This window comes from Rhinolophus ferrumequinum, chromosome X, assembly GCF_004115265.2.
Source record: "Rhinolophus ferrumequinum isolate MPI-CBG mRhiFer1 chromosome X, mRhiFer1_v1.p, whole genome shotgun sequence".
In the NCBI taxonomy this organism is placed as follows: domain Eukaryota; kingdom Metazoa; phylum Chordata; class Mammalia; order Chiroptera; family Rhinolophidae; genus Rhinolophus; species Rhinolophus ferrumequinum.
Window position 1 is genome coordinate 82,684,085 of NC_046284.1, and position 22,463 is coordinate 82,706,547.

At 46.3% G+C, this 22,463-nt stretch overlaps 1 protein-coding gene across 2 annotated transcripts; it reads right to left on the minus strand.

The window, feature by feature from the left end:
- Positions 1 to 961: 961 nt before the first annotated feature.
- GPR173 (G protein-coupled receptor 173) lies at positions 962 to 22,463 on the minus strand. Of its 2 annotated transcripts, XM_033118409.1 has the most exons (3): positions 21,669 to 22,463; positions 9,487 to 9,667; positions 968 to 5,060 (listed from the first exon to the last, which is right to left on the minus strand). In XM_033118409.1, the coding sequence occupies exon 3, from the start codon at positions 4,961 to 4,963 to the stop codon at positions 3,842 to 3,844; it is 1,122 nt and encodes a 373-aa protein (XP_032974300.1). In that variant the 5' UTR covers positions 4,964 to 5,060; positions 9,487 to 9,667; positions 21,669 to 22,463; the 3' UTR covers positions 968 to 3,841. The 2 variants fall into 2 exon arrangements, with proteins under 2 accessions (XP_032974291.1, XP_032974300.1); XM_033118400.1 differs by lacking the exon at positions 9,487 to 9,667 and having other exon boundaries at positions 962 to 5,060.

Below are 22,463 nucleotides of genomic sequence, written 5' to 3' on the forward strand. Positions count from 1 at the left end.
CTCACCCTTTCAACGTTTTATCCAATGGGAAAAGTACCAGTGGTTCTGAAGACACGCGCGCGGGCGCGCGCGCGCAGGCACAGGCAGACACACACACACACACACACACACACACACACACACACACGCACGCAGGCACTGAGTATGGCAAGCTCAAATCAAATTGGACAGCCTCGCTGTCGTTCTTCCCTCCCCTCCTTTTCCCTCTCCTCCCCTCCCCTCCCTTCAGCAACTACGCACTTCTTAAATCTGCCTCTGCCCCGGCCCCTGCACCTACCCTTGTCCCTGGCTTTTGCTCGGCAGCAAACTCTGATGTGGCTCCCAGGGGCTCGGGTTGCCCTAAACGAGACTGGAATTTAGAAACCTAGGGCCTTTGGTTTGGGGCCAGGTTTTGACGTGGCATTTTCCATCTCTGCAAAATGGCTCTAGAAATAATAATCACGCAAAAAAAAAAGTAACTTCCTATGCGTCATTAAAATGATGTGATTCAGTTCGTCCGCTAGATTTTTCTAGGACTTTCTCTTCATCTACTCAGTACTTCTCCTTTCCTCTCCCTTTCCCCATTGTATGCTGTTTTTAATTGTATTTGAGATTATTTTTGGCCAGGTGGACGGTCTCAGGTGAGGCCTGGTGGTGGGGTCCTGGCTTTGGTCCGGAATTCAAATCACAGGTCTATTCCTCTCTTTGTAACCCTCACCAAATCACTGCTTCTCTCTGAGCTTCAGGTTCCTCTCCTCTAAATGAGGCTTTCCTGAAGAGAAGTGTAGGAAACTGCCCATTGCAGCCTTGTTGTGATAGCAGAGAACTGGAGGCAACCTAGAGACCCATCACCAGGGGAATGGATAAGAAAAATGTGATATATGTGTATAAGATGGACCACTAGAATGAATTAGATCTACATAAGGCAACATGGCTGGATCTCTCAAAAACAGAATGTTGAGTGAAAAAAGAAACAACAAGATTTATAGTACAATACTGTTTATGTAAATTAAAACACATAACAATACCATATATTTTCCACAGATACACATATATGTAAATAAACACATGAACGGTGGATTGGAAGGACATACGTTAAATACACGCGAGGGGTTGCCTATGTGGTAGGGGAGATGGGATCAGGGATGGGTGATGAAGGGGACAAAATAAAACAAATTAAAGACCAAAAGGGCTTCACATGGATCAATGATGATATCGTGTGCCAAGAATTGAGGAGTATGGTCAACTCAATTCTGTGCACCTGAGAGACTAAGTAAATAAATAGTAAATTAATTCAGTGCCCAGGGAGCAGGCTGGCTGGGTAGACTCCCAGCCTTGGGTTCCCCCACCACGCGCACACACTGTGACATCCCTCCCTCCAAATTTAGTCAAAGCTACCAAAGTCCCAGCTGTGTACAGTGGATCCTTCAGAAGGGCTCCCATCCCAGAATGAGCAGCCCCTCCAGGAGCCATTACTTTGTGTGTGGGGGGGTGCATCTCCTAACCCCTTCAGTCCGCCCCAAGTTGGATCCCTAATTCCCAGTCCCCATTCTCCATGGTGGTCCAGTTTCAGGAACACCTTGTTTGGGTTTTGGAGAGAAGACTGATACAGGAGTTGGGAGTGGTACCTGGGGACTCTAGGCTTTGGGGAGAGATGGGGTTCTCAAGTATCCTGTCCACCATGTGCAGAGCCTGGGCCTAGGGAGGAAGATCTGATGAGATGGGAGTCTATCCCCTTGCTACAGCCATATGTACGTTTTTCAAGTTCCATCCCTCCGACCACTCTACTTCCTGCTGTGGGCACATACTCTCTTTTGTTTCCTCTCAGTTAGGTGCATATGTGTATGTGTGCACGCGCGTGCCATATATGTCTCCACATACTGGCATTTGCTCATATGTGTGTACCAGGCAGGGGTGCCACCCCACACAGTCACACAGACACACACTGTCTTATTCAATCATACCTCCCCATACATGGTCACGCAGACAGGACACACAGGCACACACACACATACACAGGCAGAAAGAGAAAACATCCAATATAGCATTGTTCATTTCAGTTTTCCATTTACAAAATCCAGTGGTGAATCCAGGCAGTTAGAAAAAAGAAATGGAGGAAAACCCTCCTAAATGTACCCTATCTACTCCCACCCCTTTGGACCCCCCACCCCACCTCCTGGAAAAGGCACCCCCATCACTATCACTGAGAGAACAGGTATCCCCCCACCCCTAGCCTCTCAGCCACTCTGGCCTGCCTTTCCAGGGCCACTCCACAACCAGGCTCATTAATATCTCTCCTGCCTACAGCGCCCTCCCCATTCTTCTGGGGTCAAGGCTTCCCCAGTTCTGGGTCTGTATTTGGGGTAGGGCGGGAGCTTAGGAAAAAGGGTCAAGGGAAGAGAAAGAGGGAGTGGATAAATACAGATTCCCCCCCTCCACCAGGAAATGAGAAGGGGACAGAGAACCTGGGCAAGACCAGGCAAAGGAGTGCCAGTTTGGCTCCCCAGTCCACAAGAACTGGCCTTGACCTTATGCGAGAGTGGACCCTGCCCTGGGAGGGAGGCTGGGGCTCTCCCACCCAGAGAATCTGGCTGCAGTCTGCTCCACATTGTGGGAAAGTAAGGGTGGAGGGAGGAACGGGCAGAAGGGCTGTTCATGGGAAGGAAGTCAGGGGGCTGAGGGCACAGAAGACCAAGGGCTACCATGGAGGGGCTCGAGGCCTCTGAGGCTTGAGGAAGACAAAGAGGTCAGATAGGAATGGACTCAAGTCCACAGTGCCTTGGAGCTTATACCACTAGGAGATACCAAGGCCCCAGAATAATTTTCATCTTAGGGAGAGTAGCATGAACCCAGGAGACAATTCTGGGGTTGAATTCCGCTCTGACGCCAGGTTCTGGGATCCAGCTACTTTGGGGAGGTTGGCTCTCTCCCTATACTTCCCTGCGGGGCTGCTCCTGCCTGTATGGCACCCACATCAGCCCTGGTGGGGCTGGAGTGGATTTCCATCCTCAGGAAGAAGAGTTGGGCATCCAGGAGGCAGCTTGAGAGAATGCAGCCAAGCTCAGGTCTCTTCAGCTCCAGGCGTGCAGCTCACATCCTGCTCTTCACCTAGCTTGGGACATCCTAGGGCCCTTCTCCCTCCCCTCCTGGCTTCTCAAACAGATGCTCAAGAAACACTTGGGATGTCTGGACATGGTGGGAAGCAAGAGGAGACCGGGCTTGGGACCAGGGTTAGCCTAAAACAACATTGTACACAACATAGCAATTAAACATCCCTGCTCCCTAGGGACCCTGCACCCCCTTTGGTCCCTCCTGTCAACAGATCAATTTCTCCCTAAACATCCAGGCCTTGCTAAAGGACTTGGAAGGGGAGGGTGTATGGGACCAGAGGGGGCCAGAAAAGCTCTGGAAGTCTATTTTACAGGACAAAATTCCCCCTTCTGGACAATGTCAGAAGGAAAGACATTAAAGCAAGAAAGCCTGTCTCCTCAGCTGTTAGTAGAAAAACCTGCATATTCAGTTTTGTTTTCTTTTTCTGAACTGGAGAGAGAGCGAGAGCAAGAGCGAGAGAGAAAGAGAGAGAAGGAAAGAGAGAAGGAGAGAGAGAAAAGGAGAGAGATTGTAGAAGTGGAAAAGGAGGCAGCGGAGACAGGCCCTAGAACTAGAAACACCTCTTTCCCCAGTCCCCCTTCCTGGGGGGGAGGGCTGGTACAGGCAAAGGTGCCTAGATTCTGGGTGGTTCAAGGGGCTGGGCTGGAGCTCGGAAAGAAAGGCTCCTGTGTGGGGCTCCATCCCTCCCTTTCTGTTGGCCCCATCATGATGGCCATGACCTTCTCCCTGCCTGTCTGCCTACCAGCCTGCTTCACATGACACAGTAGGGTTCTCTGGGAGCCGGGGCACCTCCTGTGCCCCAGCAGGGGGCATGAGTCCTCAGGCACTTCTTGAGGTCCTTGTTGAGCAGGAAGCAGACGATCGGGTTGACGGCAGCCTGGGCGAAGCTCATCCAAACAGCGGTGGCCAGGTAACGGTGGGGCACGGTGCAAGCTTTCACAAACACTCGCCAGTAGCAGGCCACGATGTAAGGTGACCAGAGGAGCAGGAAGAGCAGTGTGATCGCGTAGAACATGCGGCCCAGCTGCTTTTCACCCTTGACCTCGTCCATGCCCAGCAGCCGCCGGCTGGCTGCATGCCCATTTTGCCGAATACCCAGCAGGGTTGGTGGCATGGGCCCACGGCCAAAGCCAGCGATCCAGTTGGCAGCAGCCTGGCCGGTGGCCCCAGGGCCATGGAATGTCCAGTTCTGGCTTATGGCTGGCACCATCTGCACTGGCTTCATCTTGCGGTGACGATACTCGAAGAGGAGCAGCTTACCATAGACAGCATGTGTGGCTGCCATGAGCACAGCCAACATAAGCATGAAGCCCAGTGTGTCATTGGCCTTGAAGTAGCGATGCTCAAAGATGCACTGGTCCTCCTCACGGATAAACTTGTAGGTGCCCACATCGAAGACGGGTGGGAAGGCCATGGCCACAGACAGGGTCCAGGCCATGCAGATGACAGCTGCACATGTCCAGAGCGTCATGCGTTTGGCGTAGAAGCGGTGGTGGGCGATGGCCATGTAGCGGGTGACACTGATACAGAACAGCATGAAGGCCGCATGGAAGCAAAAGAGCACAGCCATGAAGGCCACAATCTTGCAGCTGAGTGCACTGAAGGTCCATGAGGAGCCGTGGCGCACAGAAGCCAGCACAAAGGGGAAGCAGACAGCAGAGCGGATGCCGTCGGCCAGGCACAGGTCCAGCAGAAAGTAGTAAGGAGCCTTGTGCAGGGCACGCTCCTTGAGCACCAGCAGGGACAGGATGGCATTGCCCGCCAGGCTCACACACATGATCAGTCCCAGCAGCACCAGCTTCACATAAGCTGATGCTGATGGTGGGGAGAGCGCGCCGCTCACCTCCTCAGGCTCTCCAGTGGTGTTGGCCATAATGAGGGGCAGGGGCTGCTCCCAGCCCTACGGAATCAGCCAGCTGGGTACTTCATGGGCCCTGGGGGACTCCATCAGTTGTCCTGCTGGGCTGTACCTGCAAATGGGGATAATGAGGGACACACAGGCACAGAGATGAGGGCAGAAGAGAGAGAGAAAAACACATACAGAGGCACAGAGAGTGCGAAAGGATAGAACAAAGAGACAGAAAAGGGTGACAAATATATAAATGGATAGAAAATGAGACAGAAATGGAGGAGATGAGAAAGAATAAGAAGAGATGGAGAGAGAGAGACAGAACCAGAGATACAAGGAAAAGGGGAAAGAAGGCGCAAGAGTGAGGGACACAGATGGAGAGAGACAAGGTGGGGAGGGAGGGAGAGGGAGGGGGAAGGGAAGGGAAGGGAAGGAAAAGGAAAAGAGAAAACAGATGGAAAGGTGAGGAAGAAACAGAAAGGGCAGTGTTAGTGTGTCTACCCAGCCCCACCCGCCCACTTGCTCCCCACCTGGTATCCGGCCCTGTCCCTGGCCCACTGCTGCTCCTACCCCCTCCTCTCGGGGTGAGGGCGCTTCATCTGCCGACATCCTTCGTCACCTGTTTCCTCCATTGGTGGGTCTGTGGGGAGGGGATGTTGGTGTGGCTCTTCTCCATCTTTACAAAGCCCTACGGTTGTGTCCTTCAAACTGTTCTGACTGCCACCCATAGTAAGAAATGTATTTTAAATCACAACCTGGTACACACACACACACACACACACACACACACACACACACACACGGACACATCGCTGAACCAAAAGTTTCACAAAACAGTACTAAGTCGGTGTCTAATGTACCCCCATTAATTTCTACTCTATTTCACGTTATCTTTTTGTTATTTTGTTTGTAGCCATTCATTAAATAGGTCTCTTTATTCCTGATCAGGAATGTGCTCAGCCTGCTCAAGGAAAAGCAGGAAAAGGAGTGTGCTTGGAATGGGGCAGGCGAGGGAGACAGTAGTAGAAGGTGAGGTCACAGAGGTGTCCAGGGTCAGGTCATGTAGTGCTGTGGACCTGACAAAGACTTGGGGTTTTATTTTAAGTGAGGTGGAGAGTATGTGTGAATATACAGAGGTAGGTGTCATTGAAAAACTATTTATTATCTACTGTGTGCCAGGCACTGGAGATACAGCTGTGAACCAGACAAAGATCCCTGCTCTTGTGGAGTTGACATTCTAGATAATAAAGAAGGTACAGAGGTCAAGTATAGTTGGCCCGATGATGATACGTTCCTAAAATAAAAAAAGGAGGGAAAGGGGATAGGAAGTGTAGGGGTAAGGGAGGTGCAATTTTAGATGAAGTGGACAGGGAAGGCTTCACGGAGGTGTCATCTGAACAAAGATGTGAAGGAGGTGAGACAGCCATGTAGGTATCTGGGGGAACAGAAGTCCAGGTAGAGGGAACAGCCAGCGCAAAGGCCCTGAGGTGGGACCGCACATGGTGCCTTTGAGGAAGCACAAGGAGGCCACTGTGGGTGGAACCGACTGAGCAAGAGGAAAGTGGTGAGGTCAGAAAGGTGGCAAGGCCAGATCACGTAGGCCATGGTGAAGACTCTGCCTTTTACTCTGAGTGAGACGGGAGCCATGGGAGGGTTGTGAGCAGAGGTGAGACGTGATATGACTCGGGATTGAACAGGACCCCATTTGCTGCTCTGAGGAACACAGACCATGGAGGTGAAGGTGGTAGTAGGGAAACTATGTAGGAGGCTCCTGCAGTCACCCAGGTGAGAAATAAGAGCACCCTCATGCCCTTTACCCTGCTTTATATCTTCTCCTAGAATTTATCTCTTTGAACACACTGCATGATTTACTTTTAAAATCTCGTTTATTGCCTGCCTCTCCCTATAAGAACAAAAGCTCCACAGGGCAAGGCTTGTAAACTCATGCTCTCTCCTCTAGAAGAGTGGTGCATAGCACATGGTAGGCTCTCAGTCCAAAGTTGTGAATCATTGGTTGAGGGACTAAATAAGCTGGTGGTTCAAGGAGAGCTGCCTTAGGCATCCAGGTAGGATTTGCTGAAAGAGCAGCCTGGGTAGTGCATGGCACCCTGAAGTCTCAGAGCCAGCGCCAGTAGGCCAAGAGAAATTGTTGGCACAGGCGTTCAGGAGAAAGGGGGTTGGCAGGCCCCTTTCGGCTGGCCCCTCAAAGCCGATAGCTCCCACATAACTGTGGACCAGCTGACAGACAGCTACTATGTGTAAATATGCGCACACACACGCATACACACTCCTTAGCCTTGAGGGGAAGCAGGGGAAAAGTGATAGAAACAGAGAGAAATTGAATGTAAGAGCAGAGAGAGATAGAGAAAGAAGAGGGAAGAAGGGAGGCAGGTGTGGGGGTGGGGAGAGAGAGAGAGAGAAAGCCTTACACACAGAGGAAGAGAGAGAAATAGAGACAGAAAGGGGAAGAAGAGAAAAGGAGAGTGAGAAAAAAGAGACAGAGACAGAGAAACAGAGAGAGCGGGAGAGACAGAGAGGAGAAAGAGAAAAAAATAGACACAGAGAGCAAAAGAGGGAGACAGAGATAGAGATAGACAGACAGACAGACATAGATATTGAAATATTGAAGTGGATAGACAGAAGGGGAGGGATAATGCCAGGAAAGAAAGAAAAAGATATAGAAAAATAGAGATGGGGGCGGGGGTGAGAGACAGATAAAGACGGGGTGGAGACAGAGGCATAGGCAGAGACAGAGAGAGGCAGAAATAAAGATGGAGACAGATGGAGACACAGAGAGACACACTAAGACCAAGAAGGTGGATAATGTGTAGCCCAGTCTTGGTGAAAACAAAAACAAACACTAAAACAAAACAAAGAACCAAACAACAATAGCAGCAAGCGAACAAAACTGGTGTTGCCTAGAAAGCTGGGGTGATTGTATAAATAAGTGAGAAGAAGGTTCTTTTGAGCACAGACTGGCAGCCACAGCCTGGGCCCATCAGAGGCTAAGGATGTGTGTGCATGCACGTAATACACCTGCTCATGCCCAGCCGCCCTTAGACACAGATACACAGACACCTACACACTCACAGACACATAACCTACTGCAATGGAGACCTGTGGACAGCGACCAGATCACACATAGGGACATGTCCTGAACGCTGCCTCAGTCACACAGGCACAGTGTACTCGGCCTAAACGCCAGTGCTCCGTCCTTAACAAAGGCGTTACCGCCCCCTAGGGGCCACTTTGGAAATTTGTAGGTCCGTTTTTGGTTGTCACAATGCTGGGGTGTAGGGTGTCCTTCTAACATTTAGGGGTCCAGGGCGAGGGTTCCCACACAGCGAATATATGTCCCACATCCCCTAGGATATTGGACTTGTAATGAACTGAACCTAGAATCTACCTCTATTTCACAGATAAACACAATTTCTCCCCTGCTTTTAATATACAGCAGGTCCCTGAATAATAATGTTTCATTCAATGTCGTTTAGTTATAAGTTAATGAGATGCTGTAGGAACTTAATTCTTGTTTATATCAATTAGCCTATGGCAAAACTGGTTTTATTATACATCGTTTTGCCACAGTTCTAAGAAACTATCGACGATGTTAAGTGAGGACTTAAGGCGCCCTGAACTGTCCAGGAATGTGGCTTGTTATGTAAGTCCACAGGAGACTGTACTTTGTTTTGTGGAGCACTTTCCTTCAGTTGTTCACTATTTCAGAAAAATCTCGCCCTTAGGCCTTTGCCTGTCATTTTCCTGCTCTGTCTGCAAGGGGCAGCTTCTGATTTTTCCCCTTCTCCTTAGTCCACCTTTACTTATTATGTGACACGCCTCTAATTATCTCATTGAATCTCCTGGGGAGTGTCACGGCCAATCATTTGCATACATTATTTTCTTATAAATCACTTTCCTTTTATTTCTTATTTATTTGTATTAGATTTAATACAATATGGCTATTGTATAAAATACTATATGGGTTTTCTTTTGAAATTATATGTACAGAGAGGTTATATTATTTAAGAACTTCATGTCTAGATAGTAAAGGGGTGTTACAAAATATGTTACATAAAAGAGGGTGCTGGACATAAGAGGACTGAGAATTACTCACATACAGACACACACATTTACACATATACATGTGCAACGTCCCATACACTCAAAAGTATAACTCCTAACACACACACACACACACATACACACGTATATATAGGCAGAATCGCCCTCAGATACCCACAGATATATTTGCATGGAGGAAAAATAGGCAAGTAAAAAACTGCTCACATATACACACATGTACATACTCGAATACACAGAGACTGACTGATCTAAACCCTCTCACATCAATTAGTTGCACTCACCAACACAGATATGTACTCCTAGCACATGTACACACAGATACCCATTCATGGACACACTCACTTATGCAGAGAAGTATACAACTCCAACACACACACGCCCCTTAGCAATATGCAAACACAACCAAACACAAAGAGAAAAACTGTGTACACACAAACTTACTCACAATACACAGCTACACTTACTTGATATACACATCCTGCAACAGGTATACACCAAGAGACAACCTCGCACGTGTGCACAGACCAGCCAACTGCTGCACACACAGGTGGGAACATTCGCAGAGCTGTCTGACTGGTGCCACAGCAGAGGGCCGGAGCAAGATGGGGCTGTAGGGGCCATGTGAAAAGGTGTTTGGATCTCTTCCTGTTGAAACATCCCAGATCGTATCATTATTACTTTGATTGCCACTTGTTCATCATCAGTGAGGTTTTTTGGTTTTCCCCATACATGTGCAATGTTTGTTTTACTTTTAATTTGATCTCATTCTTATTTTTCCACAACTTTTTTTCTACAAAAATAGACGGGTTGTATGGTTGTTGCTGTTATTAGTATTATATGGGATTAGGGATCCAAACACTTCTTTATAAAAGAAACTTTTTTCTTCTAAAACATTTGAAACATAAAAAAGTGGAAAGAATCCTGTAATGAACCTCAGTGCACCCATTGCCCAGATTCACCAATGACCAACTCACAGGGTCTTGTTCCACCTATTAGCTCACGCACTCCCCCCACTTCCAGAATATTCTGAAACATATCTATTATACCATTTCTTTCATAAGTATTTCAGTAAATATTTCTAAAAGAACACTTTTAAAAACATTACAATAATACTATTTTTATTATTTCTTGGTTTACTTATCGATTTACTTGCTATTGGCTTTTAATACTAACAATAAGTCAAATCTGATTCTTGGTAGAATATCATAATTAATTATTTTTTGTCTTTAAATAAAAATATTTGTCAATAAATGAATGAAGCCTGACTTTAGTTGAATTGAATTGATTCATTAAAGGAAAAGCTAGACCTTTATGGTTATTTCAGAGTGCTACTTTCTTAAGAATGCAGAAGACTTACATTTTGTTTTTTGAAAAAAATCAATTTTCAGAAGTCACAAAGATGTGCTGACCCCTTCAATACTTTATAGTCAAGTAGATTTAATTTTAAAGATTTTTCCCCATCAAAATGGAGATTTTGATTAAAGCTGGAAAATCAGGAGACTCACAAGACAAACACAGTAGTCCCCCCTTCCGCCCCCCCAAAATGCAGGATGTCCCTAATTTAAGCAATTTAAGAACTGTCTCAAATTTGTATTTAGCTGCCCAATTAGTCATCCCTTCCTCAGCCTAAACGTCTGATTTGTGTGGAAAAGTCATCAAAAGAAACTTCATTTCCCAATAGGCTATGTTGGCCAACCCATCACAAAACACTCTATCACACAGAGAAAGATTTCGACTTTTTAAAGCAACAGGAAGTGCAAATTAAGAAACCCGGCTTACTTATTAAATGGGTTGGAACATTCTTAGATGGAACTCAACCAGCTAGTGACAGGGTTGCATGATTAACAAGCAAAGCTAAGATGCCCTCGCCCCCAGTAGAATCTCACGTTAGCAGTCTCACAGGAAATTGTCCGCACTATATTTGAAGCCAATGAGCTAAAAAGAATAGGAAAGGGGCCATTTTCAATTATTGCTATTAAGAGAAACAGTGACGACAGGTCAAAGGACATCGAGATGACACATTATTGTTGACTCAAAAGGGTTTTCATTTTATATTGATGCATCTCTAGAAGTTGATTAACTGTGCTTAGTTCATAATATTACTCAGAAATCCCAAAGAGAAATGCAAGCCGCTCCAAAATAAACTAAGGGTGAAATATTCAAAGTGATACATGAATATTTTGAAATATCATGGAAACTCGGCATAAGTCTGTGGATGCCGCTGTTGTGATGGCAGGAAGTTTATATCTAGAATTTGGTCTGAAAACACCTAGATTCATTCACTGAGGAGCCCTCACCTTATAAAAGTTTGCCTGTAGGTCTAATTTCCACAGTAAATGATACCAGGTGAATTTAATTAAATCCAAGTCACTCCTCACCCGCGTGTCAGCTTTCTGTGAAGCATTGAGATCAGTACACCCTTCTCTCTTGTTTTAAACCTAAGTATGTAAGAATTTGGTAAAAACTTTATGGGCTAAAAGAAAATTTTCAGCTTTTCTTTGTGAAAGATTTTCACTTTGCAGATTTGATGCTTACTGGTTTCAACAAATGGCTCTTTGAGCACGTGAATAAAATTACATCAAAAATTTTAAAAACACTCAAAAATATATAAAAGTATACTGACAAGGTTTGTGGATTCGAAGCCAAACTTCAACTTACAAGTGAGGTCAAGTATGGTTCCCTGGGTGATGTTTAGTTGGCATTAGAAGTTGAATACTAAAAAAGACTTATTAAGATGAACAGAGCAATGTCTGTGTCTACTTAGGGGAAAAGCATCATCATTATTTTAAAATACTCAAAATGAAATTTTTCTGTTGGATTAAAAATTCATGAGCATTTGTTACAAGAAATTTCAACATCACATTTAATTGAAAGAAAATAAAGAGGCGTTAGATTTAAAAAAGGATCCCATCTTCGAAGCACAAAATTCAAAGACTACGAATTATTCAAGTTCTGCTTATTGATGAGAAAGGAGTTTTAACCAATTAAAAAAAATACTCTTTGACCATTTGCTGCCACCTACTTATGTAAGTAGTTTCCTGTTGATGGTGACTACCAAGAGATAGAAGAGCTTATGTAGCTATTTCAAGTATAAAACCTGGGTGTCTGCCTGGCGCTGGCAAGAGCAAATGAGTTATAACAGGGAGGTGAAAAAGGGAGGCATGAACTAACAAACAGTCGTTCCACTTCTTTAGAAAGGTTGGTATGATGTGGAAGCACCAGCCATATTCAACACTAGAAACTACATCTGACACTTCAGAGAAACACAAATGGTACTTGATAACTCCAATGCTCATGCTTTTGAGGTGAGTTTTGCTGACCTGCAGAACTACGCAGCTAACGTTTTACACATTAAAGCTAATTATTGAGGACATTAGGGCAAACGGTACCTGAACATCCTCCATGGAATGGATCTTACCGTTAACAACATGCCTTCCAAGATCAAGAAGTGGCAAGATGGAAGCTTATATACATGTCAAAACTAACAATTCTTGCTTTATTTTTATTATTATTTTTTTAACAAAGAAACACAATAATTTGATGTAGAAGCTCTATGCTCAGCACCGACTGATGTACCAAATCATGATGAAAATGACCATAAATTAATTAAATAAATAAATCAAGTCAGTCATGACCAAAGGCTAGGAGAAGTGGACATGAATGTCGACCACTTCAAATTTGCATGAGTGAGTAAAAAAAAGTTATGGTTCCAGAAGTGAGATTAAGTGTGCTATGAAAAATTTCTGAAAAGATTTCATTTGAAAGTTGTATACAAATTCAATATTGAATAACTTCCCTAAAACTCTGCATTTTTGTTTTTCTTACCACAATTTGTATAATATAATGAAAATGTAAGGAATTCCTTTTCATCAAACTCCAGTACCCCTAAATCCTTTTCCGTTTACTCCAGTGTGCCACACACATATTTCACCTTCTCTGTGTGCTAGGTTATGAATGCCCTAATACATTCACATCTAGGCACATTGCATAGACACACTAGCACACACAGATACATATGTGCACACAGACGCATGTGTACATGAAGATTCAAATTTGCACTCACATCCAGTCTTATACCAGCTGATAAGTACAATCAGATGCATGCACGCACACGTGCACACACACACACACACACACACACACACACACACCCTTCTATAGAAATACAGACCTAGACAGAGACACATTCACCATTCGTATGGGCACATGGAGACACACACACCTACAGATCAAATCATATGGACCTACACGCTGTTAGACACAATCATGCATGCACGGACGTAAGAAATGACATTCAGACATAGCGCAAGTCCTGCTCATATCCTACAGATCCAGGCCCTCCCCTACCCTAGGCTCGTACACTAAGAGATTAAAACCCACTATGTTATACAAGCTCTGCCCTCGCACACACATATACTGGGTTTCCCCGAAAATAAGACCTAGCCGGCCCATCAGCTCTAATGTGTCTTTTGGAGCAATAATTAAGATCTGGCATTATATTATGTTATATTATATTATAATTATATGAGACCCCGTCTTATAGTAAAATAAGACCCGGTCTCATATTAATATTTGCTCCAAAAGATGCATTAGAGCTGATGGTCCGGCTCGGTCTTATTTTTGGGGAAACACGGTATATATGCATACAGTATATAAATCTGCCCTGGCACACATACGTATACACACAGTACAGACATGCTTGCACATACAGGCACATCGCTCAGGCTTACTGCTACACACACAGACGCAGGCAGGCATGTGGAGCAGAGCAGACTCATGCATTTACTCCCACATAGCCACTGATGCTTATAAACACAGACAGACACAAACCCTCAGATGCACACACCCATTTATACCTACACATACATTCACACAATGCAGATACACACATATCCTACTACATGGCCAGAAAGGCACAAATCTTTTACACACACATATCATCACATATAAACCTGGATACAACCTTCTTACATTTACAGACACTCACAACAGAGATTCACAAGCACACATTTACACCCTGACCCCTACAAACCTGTTTACATATCAGGTAAAAACACACTAGCGCATACACATAGAAGCGTGCTCACATATGCAGACATACCAGCAATGCAGGTAATACCCGCACTCACATGGACACAACACTACTACAGATACAACTGTGTGCACTCACTTGTACACCCAGATGTGTGTGCACTGAGAAAGACACACTCAGGGCCAAACCCCCTCTATCAACCTCTTAGACACACACTTCCTTTCTCTTACCCCCATGGTTTTATATACACGGTGAGACATATATAATTACAAACCCAGCTTTATGTACAAACTCACTCTCACATACACACAGGATATGCTCATCCCTCACACATACATATGGATACAGATAATGTAGCAAATATGCACATAAAAATTACCCTATTTACACTGGCAGGTGGACACATACTATTACTTACACGTCAGCACATGTAATAATTATAGTGCTAGGTAACACCTTATATGGCACAGAGGACTCATTATGTGCCAGGCACTGTCCTAAGCACTTTTCAAATATTAACTCATCCAATCCTCACTCTATGAGATAGGTTGTATTATTACCCTTACTTTACAAATAAGAAACTGGGGCTTAGTTGAGGTTAGGTGACTTGCCCAAAGCCACACAGCTAATAAATGGCAGAACTAGGATTCCAACACAGAGCCTGGCTCCAGAGACCTTGCAGATCTAACTTATTCACATGTAGAAACACACTCCCCTCATACACATATACGATACACACCACTCTAGCATAAGCACAGGCACACACAAGCTGCATACCGACACACTCAGGTACAAACAGCCACACATACGTAGGCACATATACAGACATGGATGTGCTCATCCGTACAGACACCCCAGCAGAGGTACAGATGTCCTACGAAAGATACATACATTCATACACTCACAATCACACACCCACCCAGACCCACCCACACGATCAACACACAAAATACCCAGAAACACCACCAACACACTATTCAGGTAAGTCCACACTCACAGATACACCCGCGTGCTCAGCTACATTCCCCACCCAAATACACCAAAATACTCTCACACAAACTAACCAGATGAGCACACAGCCCCGCCCAGATACACTCACACATCCCGAACAGATTCAGCTATACACACTCTCTTTCACACACCACTCAGATAACCCCATTTTCCTCTCATACACCATCCAGAGAGAACCCCACACATCCTACTTAGATATACCCACTCATTCACCCCAACCCAGGTAGGTGCACATTCTCTTTCTCACACGCACTGTTCAGATACACCCACTTCCATATACACACCCAATACTGACACAGCCACACTCTCACACACATCCCATCGAAACACCCCCATCCCCATAAACACACACCTCAAATATACCTGCACTTACAGGCACTCCACCCAGAGACAGACACATTTATGCAAACTCCCCACTCAGTATGCTCCCACCCTCACGTGACATTGAGATACCCTCACACTCACCCTCCCAACCGAGAGCCCTCACACCCAACCCCGGCACCTTACAATGTCTCTCACACACAGTATCAAGACACACCCACAATGACACACACACCATTCAAAGACACTACATTTACACAATCCTACCCAGATACTCACGCTCACAAATTCCAAACCGAAATACATCCCCACACACAGATACCCACCTACACATAATCCTGAGACACCCACTCACATACAAATCTTATTCATATACACTCACACTTTCCCATGTTCTCTCTCTCTCTCTCACACACACACATTCTCACATACAACCCTCCACATCCACAATGCCCTCCAATTACATACACATTTACATACACCCCCACCCTCACCGATATGTGCCCAAATTCTCTCTCTGACACACCCACAGCATCTAGATATACTCCATCATACACTCCCCTTGCCTAGATACATTTGTGCTCTCACCCACCTACACACTACCCAGATATGCCCCCCACTTGAATGCCCTCCACCCCAATATACCCATATTCTCTCACACATACTCTACCCAGAAACACCCTCATCCTCTCTTACACACACAACACAGATACATCCACACTATCAAACACATACATCATCCAGATACCCGCCCACTCTCTCGCACCATCCAGATACACCCATACCCATATATCCCTCAAATATAAACATCCTCACACATATTCCCACACAGCCACACCCAATGTCTCCCTCATACCATCCTCCAGCCAAATAGGCTGATGCTCTCATAGTACCTCACAAACACACCATGTACACACACCCACATTCACACTCATCCTTCCCAAATATAGGTTTCCCCTGCTATCCAAAAGTAGAGTGTTCCTATGAAATGGTGTAAAGTGAAGAGTATCCCCCTGCTGTCTGAAACTTCAGGTTACGCCGCTTGGCTTTTACGAAAAAGCCATTACCTTACCAATGTAGGTCTTTTGTGAAAGGGTAGTGGCTTAAGGTGAACTTTTAGACAGTGGGGGATACCTGTATACCCAAATGTCTCATATACACCCTAGCCAGAAACACCGAGGCTCTCTTACATACATACAATCCAGATCCCTTCTCTCTCTCTCTCTCTCTCTCTCTCTCTCCAAATATACCAGCCAACCCCTACACACACACACACACACACACTGCTCTACCCAGATATACCTTCACTTATACATTCACATCTAGATTTCTGTCTGGATGGCATAATTTGGGTGCTCTCTGTGAAAATCATTTACCAACCCTACACACCATACAATGCCATTTTGTCCTGGGCCTTTGATGGTGGGGTGGTGGGAAGGGAGGTCTTTGTGTTTCAAGAAATTCTTTTCTAAAGAGGTCACAGACCCCCTTCCCTAGTAGGACATCGGTCATGATTGGCTCCTACTTCTTTTATTTTATTTATTTTTTAATTTTATATTTTTCTTTATTTTTATTATTTTTTCAATTACAGTTGACATTCAATATTGTATTAGTTTCAGGTGTACAGCATAGTGCTTAGATATTTATATAACCTATGAAGTGATCCCTCCGATAAGTCTAACACCACGATACATAGTTACTACAATATTATTGGTTCCTACTTCTTGAGTATGAATGATGACAGGAATTATCCTGAGATCCCCACAAAAACCCAGCACATGGTGAAGGCCAGGGAGGCCCCAGAAGGGGGTCATGGATTGCTCAGGTGTTAGAGCTTGCCATTCTGTAGGATGTCTACACAGTTAGAACCAGACATGGTCTAGCGAGTGCCACTGACTCTCAGACATGCACATAAGCATGCTGGGGTACACAGAGCATCACACAGATTCGTAAGTACCCTCCTTATTATCCTATTAGTCATAGGGCCTATCTGCCCAGGCTCAAGGCCAAGTAGATCTCTTTCTCATGCACATACCATCAGAGGGGCACATGCACAAATAGCTACATTCATCCCTACACGTAGACACACAACAATGCACACTCACACTGCTCTTGGTCCCACATGTGCACATTTGTTTACTCTCAATCATAGGCACACATGCATGGCACACATTCACATGACATAATGCCCATGAAGGACATATATTCACTCACAAACACAGGTATACACACAAGCATACTTACACATGGCCACAGACAGGCAGACTCTGTATTGTACCCAACGAGACAAGGCACAAACATGACACACAGAGATGAGCTCCCAAATGTATACACACACCCTCCCAGACATGACCACATAAACATATTCACATATACTCACACATGGATGTACTCGCACACATAAACACCCAGATGTGCGCATGCTTGTCAATGAGATGATATATTCACCTAGAGACATTCTAACGCACACAGACTGACACACACAACTGGGCATGTACACCTATGAGCATAATCACATGCACACAGACTTGTACAGCATCACTCCTCTATGTATACAATCAGACATGGAGACACAAAAGTATTTACAAAACACACACAATCAGTCAGATATGCACACAATGTACATTCTCACATGTTCATGCACCCATATGAGAAGTTATGCAAACAAAAGAAGATTCATTTATACTTACATTACCAGACAGACTTGACACAAAGATATGTTTGCACACATGCACACATAGAAGAACAGTCACATAGTCTCACATACTTGTACATCTGCACAAGAAGAATTGATAACACTCATCACAGAGACATGCAAAGATATCCTTACACATACAAACACACACTTATAGGCCAAGACTGGCACGCACATACATTCATTTACACTTTTCCACAACATACGTCCCAGAACAAACAATGGTATATAAACACTACACACATACGCAAATAATTAGAACTGTACAAACTGGTACATTCACATATCTGTACATTCAGACAGGCACACACACAGGCATATTCACACATACGCTAAGATGCGTGTGAACACACAGAAAATATACAGACATGTTCATTCAAATGCATAGCCAGACGTTAACAAAGTATACACTCAGTCACTCACATATCCACATTCACACTCAGAAATTCAAACAAAATACATGAGACATGTGCACTCAAGTATTATGAAATGTAGTTACTCATGCATACCACAATCAGACATGCTCTCACACATAACAGTGTACCCACAAACACAATTAGACATATACACAAATGCATCCACCCACTACACATGCAGCCTTTTGAGCATATATATGCATACAGGCATACATCTCCCCAGCCACGCCTGTATACATAATCAGATGTGCACACATAGGCATACCCACCAAATGTATTTTTATGCACAAAACATGTATTCACACACTCTCCTTTACCCACACTATTAGTTCTCCTTATATTAGTGTGACCATCTACAGTAACATTTCCCCAATCAGATGTAGATCATAGGTCTGTCTACAGACAAAATGTACTCAGACATGCATACACAGAAATATACATAATTCAAAATGCTGGAGAATCCACATGGACAGTCACACACAAGCCTATTAATACATATATGTGACAGACATACCCACATAGAAACGTGTTCACATACACATACCCTGCCCTACACTCATGGACATGCAATGTGCCCTTATACTCACAAACATTCCATTTAGATGCACTTACACACATATGCACACATAAGCACACACAAATATACACAATCAGATACAACTAGGTATTCACAAAACGGGATATGCATACCCAGGCATTCTGAAACCCTCATACTCATACATATACAATCAGCCATGCACACTCAAAGGCAAACTGATACCACACACAAATACAACCATTAAACAGGCCTATTGATTCAGAGAAACACACCCTCACTCAGGCTCAGAATCAAACATGCTCATTTGCTCAACCGGACAGACATGCAAAGTCATACCCACTCCCCTATGTACACACAAGCCTACCCAAACACCCACACACTTGCATACACCATCACATGGCCTGCTCACACACACAGGCTCATACACATCCACAGTGCCCATGAACAGACACACACACACACACACACGCAGACTACACACACAGCCACATGTTTTCAGTTGCACATATACACCCACGCTGAGGGCCAGATGCCTCTGGACCACAGGCTGGGTCCTTTCCCTTCCGCACCAAATGCTTCTTCAGAAAAGTCTACTCTATATCCCCAAACCCTACCCCTGTCTGCCCTTCTTCCTCGTCCCAGGCCTTAAGGACCCTTTTCCAGCCGCCAACCCCTGACCCAGTGTTCCACCAAATTTCCACACCCAGAAACCAGGCAGCAGCCCTACTGTTCCCTCAGCCCAGGCTCTAGGTTAGCAACTCCCTGGGACCTGACCCCCACAGGTCTGGTTGCTGCATGGGCCACACCCCAGCTCTACCCAAAGCCCTGCCATCTCAGAAGCTTCAGCCTTGTCTCTAGGCCCTGCCAACCACTGACCACAGGCCAAACTCTTGCCAAGTCTCCCCTCAACATGGAGAGGCATACATCACCAGGACCAGGAATGCTGCAGGCTGCAAGCCAGGCTTCTGCTAGCTCACAGGGGGTGGGGGCAAGCCTGTGTGTGTGTGTGTGTGTGTGTGTGTGTGTGTGTGTGTGTGTGTGTGTGCGCACGCACAGACAGGGGCAAGTATAGGAAAAGGAGCCTAGAGTGGGGTGGGCACGTGAAGCTCTGCCCACAGCCACCACTTATCACTCCCTACAAAGGAGAAGTAACAACACAGAGCTGCTCCCATCTCCCTTTCACTAACCCCCACCCCCACCCATTTGCCTACCTGCTGTCCTCCCCATCTCTGCCAAGACCCTGGAGAAGAGGGATCAGTCCCTCCCCCCAATAATCAATAAAAATATTAATCACGAATAATCAGCAAGAATATTGACCATGAGATTTTGCTGACATTGCTTTAGGGCCACTTCCATGCACATTCTTTATTTACATGCACCAACTCATTTAGTCACTACACACACCCATTATGAAAGTCTCTTTGACAGATGGGAAAACTGAGGTTTAGGAAGTAGCCCGCTTTCACTAAAGTTGCAAAGCTAGTAGTTGGGGGAAGTGTCCCTGGAGAATCCATGTTCTCCATGTACCAGGCTTTCTTGCCCCTCCAGTCATAGGGACTACTGGCCACCATGCACAAGGCCATAAGATTGGGGATGTCCCACACACAACATGGATCTCTGAGACAGAGATAGATAGATGGAGGCTGGGGCGCACACTGTGGGGATGACCATGTTGTGTCTGGCCCCTGCAGGTTGTTGTGTGACACAGTCCTTGACCCCACAGAGCCATCAGGCAGCCTAGGGCCTAGAAATGCTCCCCACCCCCACTTCACCTTCCTTTTAGCCCTACAGTGGCTTCCTCCCCCTAGCTGGGAATCACAGCAATATCTTTAGTGGTGAGTGAGCAAAAGTCTGCTACCTGTGGGGAGAGGCAGGGGAGGGAAGGAAGGAAGGAAGGAAGGAAGGAAGGAAGGAAGGAAGGAAGGAAGGAAGGAAGGAAGGAAGGAAGGAAGGAAGGAAAGAAGGAAGAAAGGAAGGAAAGAAGGAAGGGAAGAGGAAGGGAGGAAAGAAATAAAGGAGGAAGGGAGGGAGGGAGGGGAGAAAGAAAAAAGAAGTCGGGGTGGTCTGGGCTAGGAGCAGCTTCTCTGTCATGTCTACCCACCTACCTGTTCATACACACAGACAGACACAAACATACACCCTTGGCATGCAGGCCAAGGAACCTGGAGGAGAGTGAGGAGGAAGAGGAGGCAGCTGCAGGAGGCTGAGCCTGCCCTGGGTGCAGGCATTGTGAGGGGAGCATGGCTGGCTCCCAGGCATGCCTTCCACAGCCAGCACACAAGGAAATATTAACAGCCTCGCAACCATAATGATAAAAACAGACCCTGTGTGGGGAAACAGGTGGTGGTTCCCTTTCTCATGGGACATTTGGGATTGGGAAAGATGGAGATGGCTAGTGGACTCTCTAGGTGCACCCAAGTAGCCCTTGTGTTGGAGGGGGGCAGAGAGAGAGAGAGAGAGAGAGAGAGAGAGAGAGAGAGAGAGAGAGAGAGAGAGAGAGAGAGAGACAGACACTAACAGAGTCACAGAGAGACAGAGTATGGCAGTGATGGAGACTCTGAAATCTGTGTGGGGAGACAGAAGAGAAGTCCCACCCCACCCCCATCCTTGGTGGAGGCATGCTGACTACTTACCTGGGCTCTTTCAGCAGGGCTGTCTTGGAGTCCAGGGAGGGAGCTCAAGCTGTCTCACCCAGGATAAATCACAGCCCAGGCCACATTGTGGGGCCCTCAGGGATCGGGCGGCCACTGACACTCCTGCTTCTGTTGCCGTGGATACAGCTGGGCTGGTCTAAATCGCAGACATCAGGGGAAGCAGGCACCGGAGGGGTGCACTGGGCAGGGCCGGGGATATTGGGGAACACCAGGTGGGCAGCACACAGCCTCGGGGTGCCCGGCTAGCTGGCAGGTGGAGGTCCGGGCAGGTGTTTCCTCCACTACACACTCCCATCCCCATTTTCATGCCACCGCCAAGCTGGGAGGGGGGCCAGCGCTGGCCCCTGCTACTCGTCTGCCCGCCTGCCTGCCGGTCCCTCCCTCCCCCCACCCCCTGTCTGCCTGCTGGCCGCCGCCTTTTGTCCTCAGAAGACACGGTCCCCGCGGGGCCTCTGCCAAGCCTCTAGCAGATGCTCAGGGTTCGGGGCTCCTCCCTGGGAGCACTCGGGCCATGGCCTGGGAGAGCCCCGGGCTGAGGGGCCCCTCATCCAGGCTCAGCCCGCTCCCTAGGCCTGGAGGGGATGGGGAAGACGTGAAGGTCCACTGCCAGAGGCAGCAGCAGAGGTGGTGTTGGGGAGGGGATGGACGCCAGAAAGAGGGGGTGGGGTGGAGAGAGAGGCTGGCCTGATAGCTGTGTCCCGGGTTTCAGATCCGGGTTGAGGAGGGTGGCTCAGAGCATCCGAGGGGGGGGTCCTGATGCAAAACGGGGGCACC

Excerpts from the sequence above, each read along its gene's own strand:
- GPR173 (XM_033118400.1), bottom strand. The coding sequence starts at position 4,963 with ATGGCCAACACCACTGGAGAGCCTGAGGAGGTGAGCGGCGCGCTCTCC.